Genomic DNA, 12,604 nt, shown 5'->3' on the forward strand with positions numbered 1-12,604 from the left:
TACTGAATATAGATTCATTAACAGACACAGATTGGAGGAGTCCAATTATTAACTATCTGAAAAATCCTTCGACGGATACAGACAGAAAAATCAAGTATAGAGCCCTGTCATATTATCTGATGGGAAATGAATTGTTCAAGAAAACTCCTGAAGGGGTATTGTTAAAATGCTTGGGAGAAGCAGAAGCATACTTGGCTCTGTCGAACGTACATAGTGGGGCATGTGGTGCACATCAAGCAGGGCACAAAATGAAATGGCTTTTGTTTCGATATGGGATGTATTGGCCTTCGATGTTAAAAGATTGCATAGAATTTGCAAAAGGGTGCCAAGAATGCCAAGAACACGCAGGTATCCAACACGCCCCAGCAAACGAACTAAGTACGATAGTAAAACCATGGCCTTTTAGGGGATGGGCACTAGATTTGATTGGAGAAATTCACCCCAAGTCCTCTAAAGGTCAAAGATACATTTTGGTGGGAATAGACTATTTCACAAAATGGGTCGAAGCAATACCGCTGGCAAATGTGGATCAAGAGGCTGTGATTGAGTTTATTCAAAAACATATTATATATAGGTTTGGAATCCCAGAAAGCATAACAACGGATCAGGGATCAGTCTTTACTGGACGAAAAATGCAAGACTTTGCCAGAGAAATAGGTTTCAAGTTATTTACTTCTACACCTTATTATGCTCAAGCAAATGGCCAAGTTGAAGCAGCAAATAAAGTAATAATTGGCCTTATTAAGAAACATGTAGGAAAGAAACCCAAGAATTGGCATAAGACTTTAGATCAGGCACTTTGGGCTTGTCGAACGTCTCCAAAAGAAGCCACAAATACAACTCCTTTTCAGTTAACGTTTGGACATGACGCAGTACTTCCAATTGAGATATGTTTGCAATCAGTAAGAATACAAAGGCAAGCAGACATTCCTCCCAACGTATACTGGGAATTAATGATGAACGAGTTAGTAGATTTGGACGAAGACAGGCTTCGAGCATTGGAAATGATAAAGAGGCAAAAGGAAAGAGTGTCCAGAGCATATAACAAAAAGGTGAAAGGTAAAACTTTTGTTAATAATGATCTAGTTTGGAAAGTTATTCTACCTATAGATCGAAAGAATCAGGCACTTGGTAAATGGTCCCCACATTGGGAAGGACCCTTTCGAATCTTAAAAGTATTCTCGAACAATGCCTACGAAATTGAAGAGTTGGCAGAAGATCGCAGGATCTTAAGAGTGAACGGGAAATACTTGAAGAGATATAAACCTAGCATGCATGAAGTAAAGATTGCAAAGACGTAGACACTCAAAGTACTACGAAAAGCCAAAATGGTCAGGCATGTGTCAAAATATACTTCACATTGATCAAAATGGCTTTAGAATCAGAAAGAATTATGGAAAGAAAAAATCAAAACACCAAAATATTCTTTTCATTGCAAGCATGGAAATACATTTCATTACAAAAAGATCCAGAAATAGGATCTGAGATTACAAAAAAGAGAGGAAGGCATAGACATATAAAAAGATTAAACCTAGACTCGCTAGTTAATTCTGGCGTCTAGACTGTCCAGAGATAGCACAGGAACAGGTTCAGCTTCGAACATGTCCCTAGCCCCAGAATCACGCATTCTTCTCACTACGCCTTTCTTGAGAAAAATGTAACTAAGGAGTCTCCCGTATGGAAGACAAGTTACACTTTCTCGACGGTCCACGCCGATAGCAACAGCTTTGACAAGACCTTTGAAGATCATCAAAGGTATGTTAATCTTTCTTCCCCGAATACCACAGAGAATAAACTCCAGATCTTCAACCATGATGTTATTCTCATCAATCACCCGAGGTTGAAAGTTGCCTACGAGCATTTGGTGCCAAATCCTGATGGTTTGTGCGCTGTAGCGATCACTATCCATGAGTGTTCTCAACATGATATGAGTAGTCATGCTGAGAACATTATCATCAAAAGTTGCTCCGGTGTTATTGCATCTTATGAGATTGGCAATAGTGGTGGGGGTAATGCTAAGGTGAGCATGTCGAACGGATGAATCAATGGTGGCTCTACCTTCAGGGTCCATGCGTAAAGACGCATTCATCCAAAACTCTGCCACCATATTAGGGTAGATGGCACCCTCCAGGACTTCCTCAAAGTAGAAGTTCAGTTCCTGATTAGCAAAGAGATTTTCAATGTTAATGAAATGACGAAGGAGTTCATCCTCATCAAGTCTGAACTCACCCTTGATGAGAGCTTTGAGATCGTTAAAGGAAAGAATTCCAGCCATTTCAGGGAAAAATGGTGTTTGAGAGGAAAGAGTTGTGTTTTCTCTTTTTTCTGTGTTTTGGTTTGGGGAAGAAATACTTGAATGAAGAAATAAAAGTGATATGGAACCCTTTATATAGAAGGAGAATACTGAAGGTTGGTTTTACATTTTTAATGAGTGATTAGACTGCGGTTCGTTTTTCAAAGTAAGAAGTTATGGCCTCCGCCGTTTCCCGCCCTTGGAAGTTGAAAAGTAATCATTAAACTGATGCACGCACGTCTGAAAACCGACGTTTTGGAGAAAGTGACGTCACTTTTAATAATGATTATGGCTAGAAGAAGTGGAAACGTCAAGTCTAGAGGCAAGAGTGCTGCGAAGGATGTTCAGGTTCTACATGTTGTATTTAATAAAAGGCACTGTAGGAAATCTAAAGATATATTTGGCAGAAAATTGAAAGATTTGTTAAAATTAGTGCAAGCAAATATTATAGATAGAAATGGGAGTCAGGCGTACAAATATTATATGTCTCGATTACAAAATAAAAATCCAACAAATGAAACAAGATTGAAGACATCTAGCTAAAGTCCTCAGGGAGATCCCTTTTGATCTTCAGATATTGAGTTTCCCATGAGGACATTCGAAGTTCAATTAGTGCCCTTTGTTTCTTCAACTTTTCGATCTCTGGCACTAACTTCTGTGCAGTCTCGAAATGTTTGATTCCTGACTGCACCACTTCGAGCAAATCTTGTTGGTTAGATTCTTGGAGGGCTGCTTGGCTACTTTCAGCTTCCTTTATCTTGCCCTCGAGCATTTTTATTTCTTGTTTCCAGGAGCTGATTTTCTTCTCATATTCATCAATGGCTTTCTGATTCGCCGAATGTTTAAGCTTGAGGGCTTCACCTTGTTTTGTGGCTTCCACAGCAGAATTCCATGACGAGTCATGAGAGGCCACTATCTCAGATAATGCTTTCTCGACGTTTTGCTTTCGAAGAATGTCAGCTTGGAGTTGTTCAAGGAGAGAGCCTAGCAGAACAATCATCTCTGAGACTTCTGGGGAAACTTGAAGCAAATCTACTTTCTTTAAAAGTTGATTTAAGTTGTAGCTTTTAACAGGGTCCCGGTTGAGAACATCTACAAGATTGACCCCAAAGAATCTCTCTTTTATCTGTCGAAGAAGATTAGGAGTATCTTCCTTGTCACTAGAATCTGCAGTTACAGCTGGAGAAACATCAGGCTCCGAAAGTGAAGAAGTATTCACATTCATGATAGCCCTTAGGAACCCAAGAGGATCAGTTTGTTTAAGTTGTTCAAGCTCCGAAGAAGTAGGCTTCGTAGGAGCAGGCGTCGAAGTTGTCTCAGGAATAGTTTTTACATCGGGAGTCGAAGTTCCCTGAGAAATTGGTTTTTCTGGTTGAGAAATCTCCTCCATGGCATCTTTTTCCGATGCAGAATCTTCGTTGCCATGAGATTGCTGGTTCACATTGTCGCTGCCGGAGAATGGATGATCCTCTTCCAAATCTTTGCCTTGATGAGTAGGTGGGGATTCGTCAGTAGATTGGCTTTCTTCGATTGGCTCATTAGGCAATATAGTGGCAATTGGCCTAACGTCTTCGAAGACTGGTGAGAGAACATGGGTTCTAGCTTGAGAAGTATCTGTTTCGAACGAAGCCAAGATAATCATGAGGTTAAGCCTTCGAAAGTTTTAATTGACGAAAGTTGAAATTTAACAATTACCATAAAGTTTATCAACATCAATGGTGAGGCCAGGGTCTTTGAAACCAGAAGTAGCAGTGCCAGCATCATCCTGCAATAACAAGGTAAAATGCCAGTGCAATTAGTTAGTTAAAATTACAAGATAATATGTAAGACAAACGCAAGATACCTTGGGTGGATTATTGTCTGGGCTTGAGTTATGACTTTCCAAAACAAGAGCATTGCTGGCAGTCTTCAAAGGAGACTCTTCAGAAGACGCCTTATTGCCAGGAGAAGCAGCTTTTGAAGGACTTGCCTTTTTCCCTTTTCTTGAAGGGGTAACAGCTTTGTGTTTCTTTTTCTGTCCTTGTCTAGTTTGAGGAGGAGATTTGTCTTCACCATCTGAGGCATTGGTCGAAGAAGCTTTACGCTTCGAACCCGTTGGGGGTTTCGAGCTCTGGCAAGTGAAAGATGAGAAAGATGAGTACCAATCACAGAATTGTACAAGATTTAGAGTATGAGATAAGTATTTACCGTGGGCTTCTTGTCCGTGACGATCGAATCACTTTCGTTTGGTTTGTCGCTTTTAGATGTCTCAGACTCTTTTGGGGCAGAAGCTTCTTTAATCTTCCTCCTTCGTGCAACAGCTGTAGTTGAGACTGAAATCAGTATATCAGTAAAAGAAAAGAAAAGTCAGTCGAAAAAGATTGCCTTAATCCAAACCTTCAGGTATTGGAGTCAGGACACGAACGTGTTTAAGATCTATATGAAGATGTCCTTTGAAAGTATCCAAGGTATGCTTAGTCGGAACCACTCGTTCAGCGCGTTTTTTGGCACTCTCTTGAAGAATTTTGAGAGCATTCCCACACACGAACCAGTCTGGGAAAGGAGGACTTAGAGCCACACCAAAATCAGCACTTGGTAGTGGAGGGAATTTTGGAGGATGAAGTTTGAAAGCCACTTCATAACGTAGTTCTGGTCGAACATACGAGGGCAATTTCAATTTATTTAGTTTGGTGGAAAACTTTTCGCGCAAAGTGACTGCAGCCTCACGAACGGTCCGACTAAGATCATCAGGCCTATAGATAGTTTCAAAGAATTTTTGAAAAGCTTGGATTTCTTTAATATGAGTTGAAGTACCTTTTTTGAAGTTCTCCTGCACATCAGTGAAAGCTGCGGTTAGTTCTTGAGCAAGGCTATCAGCATCAAAAATTTGAGAGCTATAATACTCTGTCCACCATTGATGGAAATCTGGTGTAGAGTAAAAAGAAGGTTCAAAAGGAATAGGAGAAAGATTGGTGACGTCAACGTATTTGTCGATTTTTTGTTCACATTCTTCTTCAGTCAAATACAAAGTGTGGAAACACATATGGTTCCTTTTCTCATATAAGCACTTGGGTGTTATTTGAGTTAGCCCAAACTGCCTCGAGACCAAATTTGGTTGATAACACATGAGGATACATTGACCCTTTGATGGTCGAAGACGGTGGGAAAATAATCTTGGAGTCAGAAAGGCTTCCCAAATTTCCATGGATTCAGTTTGCTGATCTTGAGATGTTGGTGGAAATTTTCGAGTAAACCATTCAGGACCTATTATTCTGTGTACAAATGGGGCCATGGAAGGATCGAACTGATCACGCCGAGCAAACATCATTGAATACGCCAAGAAATGTTCATGAAGCTTTCCCATTTCCTCTTTTGGAGTTAGGTAAGCTAACCTGGTCCCTTCTATAGTTCGATTTTTGATTGTGCTATCTTCCTCATTGACATCTCCTCGAAAGGGAAGATAAGTTTCGAATGTGGCATTGAGCCACAGTTGCAATAACCAAAAAGGACCAGCATAAAGTAAGCTGCCAGATTTGAAATTCTTGGTAAGATTCGCAGCTTCACTAAGGTTTTCGTAAAGAGACCCTAGAAGTAGTTGGCTGAGGTTGAGTTTTCTACCAGCATGCAACTGATTAGCCATGCAAAGGTACCTCTTTGCAACCTGGATAGATCTTGAGCAGAAGGCGCACCGTGAGAGCCATAATGCTAGAAAAGCAATATGCTCTTCGTCAGATACTGTCGCCTCGGTGGTAATATGGTGTTTCTGGATGAATGCCGTGTAAGTAACTTGCGAATCGTTGAAACCTATAGTGTCATTATCCATGTCATTGGGATCAAAGGTTTCGCCAGTTGGTCGAAGTCCCGTAATAGCAGCCACATCAAAAAGCGTGGGGGTAACCATTCCACAGGGAAGATGGAAGGTATTGTGAGAAGCATCCCAGAAATGAACCGCTGCTACTAACATGGGTTGGTTGTATTCTAAACCTGTTTTTGACAGTTGGATCAAATCGTATATCCCTAACGATTTCCAAAAGGATCCTTTTTGTTTCTCTACCTTTTCTAGCCAAGCATAATACAAGTCAGGATCTTTGGCTAAAGGGATTGACCTAAAAACTTTTACAGAATTGGTCATATAGTTTAACCTAATTTTGGCTAAAGCTAAAGGGGTTGCAGTTGAAGTTTTCTCAACATTAGCAGATTTGCCTAAAGGAGAACGACCGTCTTCATCTATCTTAACTTTGCTAACTAATGGTCTAGTCTTATAATAAGCAGGGAAGAATTTATTCACAGATTGGATACTTTCACTCGGTAACGGACCCATAAAGGCAAGAGTTTTTCCAGAGAGTTCAAAGGGAATGATTACCTGGGAAGCGTAAATAGCGCGTATTTCTTCAGTGTTAGGGTTTGGAACGAACTCTCGTTCCCCAGAACGTGTTGTTGATTGGAGCTTCACAGCGGGTTGAAGAACATTTGAAGATGAAGCCATGGAAGAGTTTTTGCTAAAGAGAGCAAGATTTTAGAAAGAGTGAAGATATTCTTAGTTTTCTCGGTGTAGAAGATGAATGGAAGGCGGTATAAAGGCACAAGGTCAAATATTTAAAGGTTTAACGGAAACCCTTTTAAATCTTTTGGGTAAAACCCGAGAGACACATGGCGGTTGGTGATTTAATCCAACGGCGGTTGAATAAGTTAGCCTTACTCCTAGTATATAGGAATAATGATCAGTAAGTTGTTAGCTGAAGATTTCGTTTTATATTGTTTGTCCTTCGAAGGAGTTGAGAATCGAAGGAAAGATGGTTACTGATGGCCATCCCTTAAAAAGTGAAAGAATGGCTACTGATGGTCATGCCTCGAAGATACAGACTTCTAAGTTCGTTGAAGATAGTGAACACTGAAAGACTAATGAAAGCATATGTCTTCGGGACTTAGACAAAATTTATAAAGTATATATTTAAGTGTTACTACTTAGCGTGTTTTCATAGTGTTTTTACACTGCCACGCGTCGAAGATGGACTCAGGCGGGAAGATTTGAAATTCGAAGACGGTTTCGTAACCGTTCAAATACAGATGGCTTCGCTGGAAGTTCTGATGAGAAACGTGGCAGCAGATTAGTGTAGGACCGTTAAGGTCGAAACTAGTATAAATAGGAGTTTTAATGTTAGGATTCCGTGTGTTCATTTTGTACAAATCACTCACATATTTACTCAAGTATCAAGTGTTACGAGAAAGAGTTCGCTGAGAAAATGTACGTATGACACCACCATTTTAATACATGTGTATTGTATTTCATTTTCGAATACATTTCTGAATTACTGCATTTCATTTATTTCTTGTCATTTACATTCCTGTATCTTTATTTTACTTTCGAATTTACTTTCATGATCATTTACTTTTAAAGTCTTTAACGTTTCTGCAGTTTAAGATTCTTTATGTTTTAACAATCTTTAAGTTTCATATGTTATGTTATTTATCTTTCTTGTTGAAGTTATAATTACATATAACGAAGCAATTACCAAGATTCTTGAATCGAACAATACTCATCGAAGAGGACAAATTACGAATATGATTCAAATGAACATTGATAACAATCTTCTTGACTATGTGTCCTAGGATCAATCTAGTCGATCCTGCAAGTAACCAAATCATATTTATTATAGTTTGGAAGACTAGCGGTTGTTTACCGGAAATCACCGTAAACAAATTGGCACGCCCAGTGGGACAGTGTCACGCGGATTGTTTTAATCAATTGTTTTGTTTTTGTCTAGACAATATCAAGACCTTGTATGAACCTTAGGAACGGTAAATTAAAAGACAGTGCACAACCGATTCCCAAACGAAGGTACAACAGGAAAATGGTCGTTACGGCCAGTGCAGGGGGTAATCAAGATCCCCCACAAGGTTCAGGATCAGGAGCGGCAAATTCGACTTCTACTCAAGAAGCACGAGATGCAACGGGTCCAAATGGATCGAGACCTGCAGACAATTCCCAGACTGCGCCTGAAAATACTACAGGACATTCAGGAACTGTTCCAGTTTCGGCATCGACAACCGCACCCTCATCTACAAGTGCAGATGATGTACTGTATCCCTGGACAAACGCTGCAAACAATTCAATGGGTCAAGGCACAAGTTCTGGCTTCGAATGGAGACCAAATAGTCCATATGGAATGCCATACCCATTCCCATTTGGAACAGACGTCCGAGGGGCAAGACCTATAAACACCTCAACTAATAATACGACATTTTCACCAAATGTTAGTTCAGTGGGTCGAAGTGGACGCAACACTAATTTTTCTACCCAAATACCCAATTTCACCACAAATAACCAAGCAGCATTTCGACAAGAAATGGATGCAAGCAACCATGATATGGTAGGGGTTTTGGCCAGAGAACTAACTTCAGTCTTGAACCCACTAATGGCAAATGTTACTACGACAAATAGAGAAAACGTAGAAATTTTCCAAAAGATATCATCGCAAATGAATCGAATGGCAGAATTCATGGGAGTACCACCACCTAAAAGGAAAGACAAACAGCCTGTGAATCAAGAAGAGAGGCCTATTTTGGAACGTGTGCAAGATATGGTTCCCCCACCTAGGACGGTTCCTAGGGATATAGGCCCCTCACGAAGGACGGAGTCGTTCGAAAAGACTCCGGTAATTAACTTGGAGGATTCAAGTCAAAGGACCGTCCCCTTTCGACAAGAAATGGAGGAAGAACGACCCAGATTGAGGATTTTGGGTAGGGACGATCATCCAGATGAGATTGTCCAAAGAGTTAGAAGAGAAAATCTGGCCACAGAAAATAATTTAACTGCCATGATAGAAAGGGTTATGGCCAATAATGGCCTTAGTACTGGACTCAGACGTCCAAATTATACATCCCCTATATCAGATTATATCATGCAAACAGAATTGCCTAGGGGAACTAAGGTTCCTAAATTCACAAAATTTTCTGGCGAAACTAATGAGTCAACTGTGGAACATATTGCTAGATATTTAACAGAAGCAGGAGACTTAGCGGGAAACGAGGATCTAAGGATTAAATATTTCCCTAGTTCGCTGACAAAAAATGCGTTTATTTGGTTCACTACTTTGCCACCAAATTCGATAGACGCATGGGCATACTTAGAAAGGTTGTTCCACGAGCAATTCTACATGGGTCAAACTAAGATAAGTCTGAAAGAATTGGCCAGTGTTAAAAGAAAATTCGCAGAGACAATTGATGACTACTTAAATAGGTTCCGCCTGTTGAAATCAAGATGTTTTACAACGGTTCCGGAACATGAACTCGTCGAAATGGCTGCGGGTGGTTTGGATTATTCAATAAGAAAGAAACTAGATACCCAATACCTCAGGGACATGGCCCAATTAGCAGATAGGGTTCGACAGGTCGAACGCCTGAAGGCAGAAAAAGCTAGGGCAAATAAAAGCTATAAGAAAGAAAGAGTGGCGTACGTCGAAGCCGAGAATGTTGATGAGGAGTCTTTCAATGACTCATATAGCCCTGAAGAAGTCGAAATAGACTTGGCTGAATTAAAAGAAGCGCCACCTTATGCTTGCAAATTGTTAAATCCAGCAAATGGAAAAAACCCAGTAGAAAATGATAAGAATGATAGGTTCCCTAAGAAAACTTATACATTTGACATTACCAAATGTGATGAAATATTTGATTTACTGGTAAAAGATGGCCAAATGATACTACCCCCAAATTCCAAAATTCCTCCGTTGGAACAACGGAAGAAAAGAGGTTTCTGTAAATATCATGGTTTTTTAGGCCATAAAACTTCTCAATGTTTTCTTTTCAGGGATCTAATTCAAAATGCTCTCAATGATGGAAGGTTGAAGTTTGCTGACAAAACCAAGAATCAAATGAGGGTAGATTCAAATCCTCTGAACATTGCTGACGCTAGCCTCTGTGAGGTAGAAGATATCAACATGGTGGAGGCGTCTGAAGTCGAAGTTGTAGAAACTAAATCAAAGTTCAATGGAAAGCAGGCTACTGAAAGCCTAAATGGTGACATAATCTTCAATACTGATGTTGAAGAATCTTCCAAGGCAGAGATAACTGAAGCCTCGAAGGAAGAAAGCAGCGAGGCCACTGAAGACCTCAGGATGAAACTCCAGAAAATACAAATCTCTGAAGTTCCTCCAGTAGCAGTTAACATGGTCAGTGCCAGACGCCCAGTGTCTGAGTTTGGCGAATTAGAGACTTGGTTAACAAGGCAAAATGGGGGCATCGAAGCTCCACAAAAAACTGAAAGCCTCAAAGAATATCTTTGGAAATGTCACGAGAGAAGCGGTGGTAAGCAATGGATGTGTCCAAGGTGCTCGATCATGCTGAATCGAAGAGTCGAAGCCAACTTCGAGAGGGCTCGGCGCGAAAGATGGGAACATCCAGGAAGAGAGCCAAATCCCCTGCTACAACTATATCCAAAGATGGATGAAAGCTTGGTAGGATTTTTGGTCAGATGCCACAAAGGAAACACTGAAGTTGCTCTGTGTCCCAGATGTGGGGCAGTCTATGATGAAAGACTCGCACGATCATTCGAACGCATATACTGCCATATGAGTAGGGAAACTCAGGGGTTGCGTCCTAACCTTTATGGTTTCGACATATGGACTCCGACAAAGAGGCCTGATAGTCCACACCCTAGAGCTCGAAGAGTGACTTTCAAAGTCCCTGCGAATGCACCCAGGGATAGGTGGATACAAGCTGATGCAAGAACCAACAAATGGCGAAGCTGGGACCAAGGAGGAAGAACTGCAATGGCATATAGGAAACAATTTCAAAGACCAAATCGAGAGGCGAATCGATTGGAGAATTATAAGGGAAAAAATCCTATGTCTCGATCCCAGTGGAGAAGGCATCAGAGGATAAAAAAGTCTCAGAAGGAATACAGGCCAAGAGAAGTTGGAGAATCTAGTAGCAACCAAGTCTCATACCAGGGGGCAAAGTTAAACAAACCTCCGGTGGAACGCAGGTTGTTCGAAGCTGAGAAACTCTTAGATGAAGAAGAGAAGATGCGTTCAAATTCCTGGAAAGAAGAGGATAGAATGACAAATGATTTTGATTCCGATGGAGTGTCATCCATAAATCTTAATTGTAATGTAGTATCTGTACTCCCTCACGAGTTTAACCAGGAAGTTGAAGTAGAAGACTGCGAAGAGGCTGATATCGAAGAAATGACAAAACACAGACCTGTGTGTTACTATGTGCTGAATAATGGTGCAGTAGAAGAACAGAATGCTTTCTTCGAAAGACCAGATGAGGGTATGCGAAACCACTTGAAGCCACTTTACATCAGGGCGAAGATTGAGAATGTTGGTATTAATAAAGTCTTAGTTGATGGAGGAGCAGCAGTGAATCTAATGCCTCAATATATGCTGAAAAGAATTGGTATGTTCGATACAGATATAAGGCCACATAACATGGTCTTATCTAATTATGAAGGCAAAATAGGACAAACACTGGGAGTTGTTCAAGTCAATTTGACAGTAGGCTCAGTTACGAGGCCAACCATGTTTATGGTTATACCAGCAAAAGCAAACTACAACCTTTTGCTTGGTAGAGAATGGATTCATGGTGTAGCAGCTGTACCCTCAACAATGCATCAGAGGGTGACGATTTGGAGAGAAGATGGTATAGTGGAGAATATCGAAGGTGATCAGAGTTACTACATGGCTGAAGTCAACCAGGTAAATAGAACCAACTTCGATAGGAACCTGGCAAACATAGGTCCTTGTCATGCTGCTGAAGAGATGTATGCTCCAAATAGAAATGCATTGTACTATTTGACTTTGCATCCAAATGGATTCCAATGGGATAGAGAGATCATGGATGGTCCACCAGATCCAGCACCATTGGAGAATTATCAGACAGTACGGCCAACAGGCTGGGATGATGACGGTAATAATGTCTGAGTCTGTGTTCTTCGAAAAGATTTCGGCCTATGTGGCCGAGAACAAAAGAAAGGCGGCTCTCGAAGCCGAACTATCAAGTACAAAGATAGATACAGTTCCAATCAAGGAAGGAACAACAGAATTGGAGATACGTACGAGTTTCGAATTCCCTGAAGACACGGCTCCAGTTGAAGAGATCATAAGAGAAGAACCAAGTCAGAGGTTAGATGCAATATACGACGAAGAACCTTTGGGATTCGAGAAAGACCCAATGGCGTCGAACATAAAGATGTTGGCCCAAGATCCTCTTGAAGAAGTAAATCTTGGAGACAATGATCAAAAGAGAATAACATACATCAGCGCGAAACTAGAGCCTGAGTTGAAAGCAACGATCATCAAAATGTTGAAAGACAACAGAGATTGTTTTGCT

The 12,604-nt window shown here is 40.7% G+C and overlaps 1 protein-coding gene across 2 annotated transcripts; it reads right to left on the reverse strand.

Annotated features, from left to right (window-relative positions):
* Positions 1–2,681: 2,681 nt before the first annotated feature.
* On the reverse strand, positions 2,682–6,062 carry LOC131646195 (uncharacterized). 2 transcript variants are annotated; one of them, XM_058916316.1, is made up of 3 exons: positions 4,481–6,062; positions 4,137–4,403; positions 2,682–4,058 (listed from the first exon to the last, which is right to left on the reverse strand). In XM_058916316.1, the coding sequence occupies exon 3, from the start codon at positions 3,933–3,935 to the stop codon at positions 2,829–2,831; it is 1,107 nt and encodes a 368-aa protein (XP_058772299.1). In that variant the 5' UTR covers positions 3,936–4,058; positions 4,137–4,403; positions 4,481–6,062; the 3' UTR covers positions 2,682–2,828. The 2 variants fall into 2 exon arrangements, with proteins under 2 accessions (XP_058772299.1, XP_058772298.1); XM_058916315.1 differs by having other exon boundaries at positions 2,682–4,403; positions 4,481–6,059.
* Between the last annotated feature and the right edge of the window lie 6,542 nt (positions 6,063–12,604).

Source organism: Vicia villosa, linkage group LG2, assembly GCF_029867415.1.
Source record: "Vicia villosa cultivar HV-30 ecotype Madison, WI linkage group LG2, Vvil1.0, whole genome shotgun sequence".
In the NCBI taxonomy this organism is placed as follows: domain Eukaryota; kingdom Viridiplantae; phylum Streptophyta; class Magnoliopsida; order Fabales; family Fabaceae; genus Vicia; species Vicia villosa.

Bases quoted from the DNA above. Each gene is read 5' to 3' on its own strand.
- LOC131646195 (XM_058916316.1), bottom strand. From the start codon at position 3,935: ATGATTATCTTGGCTTCGTTCGAAACAGATACTTCTCAAGCTAGAACC.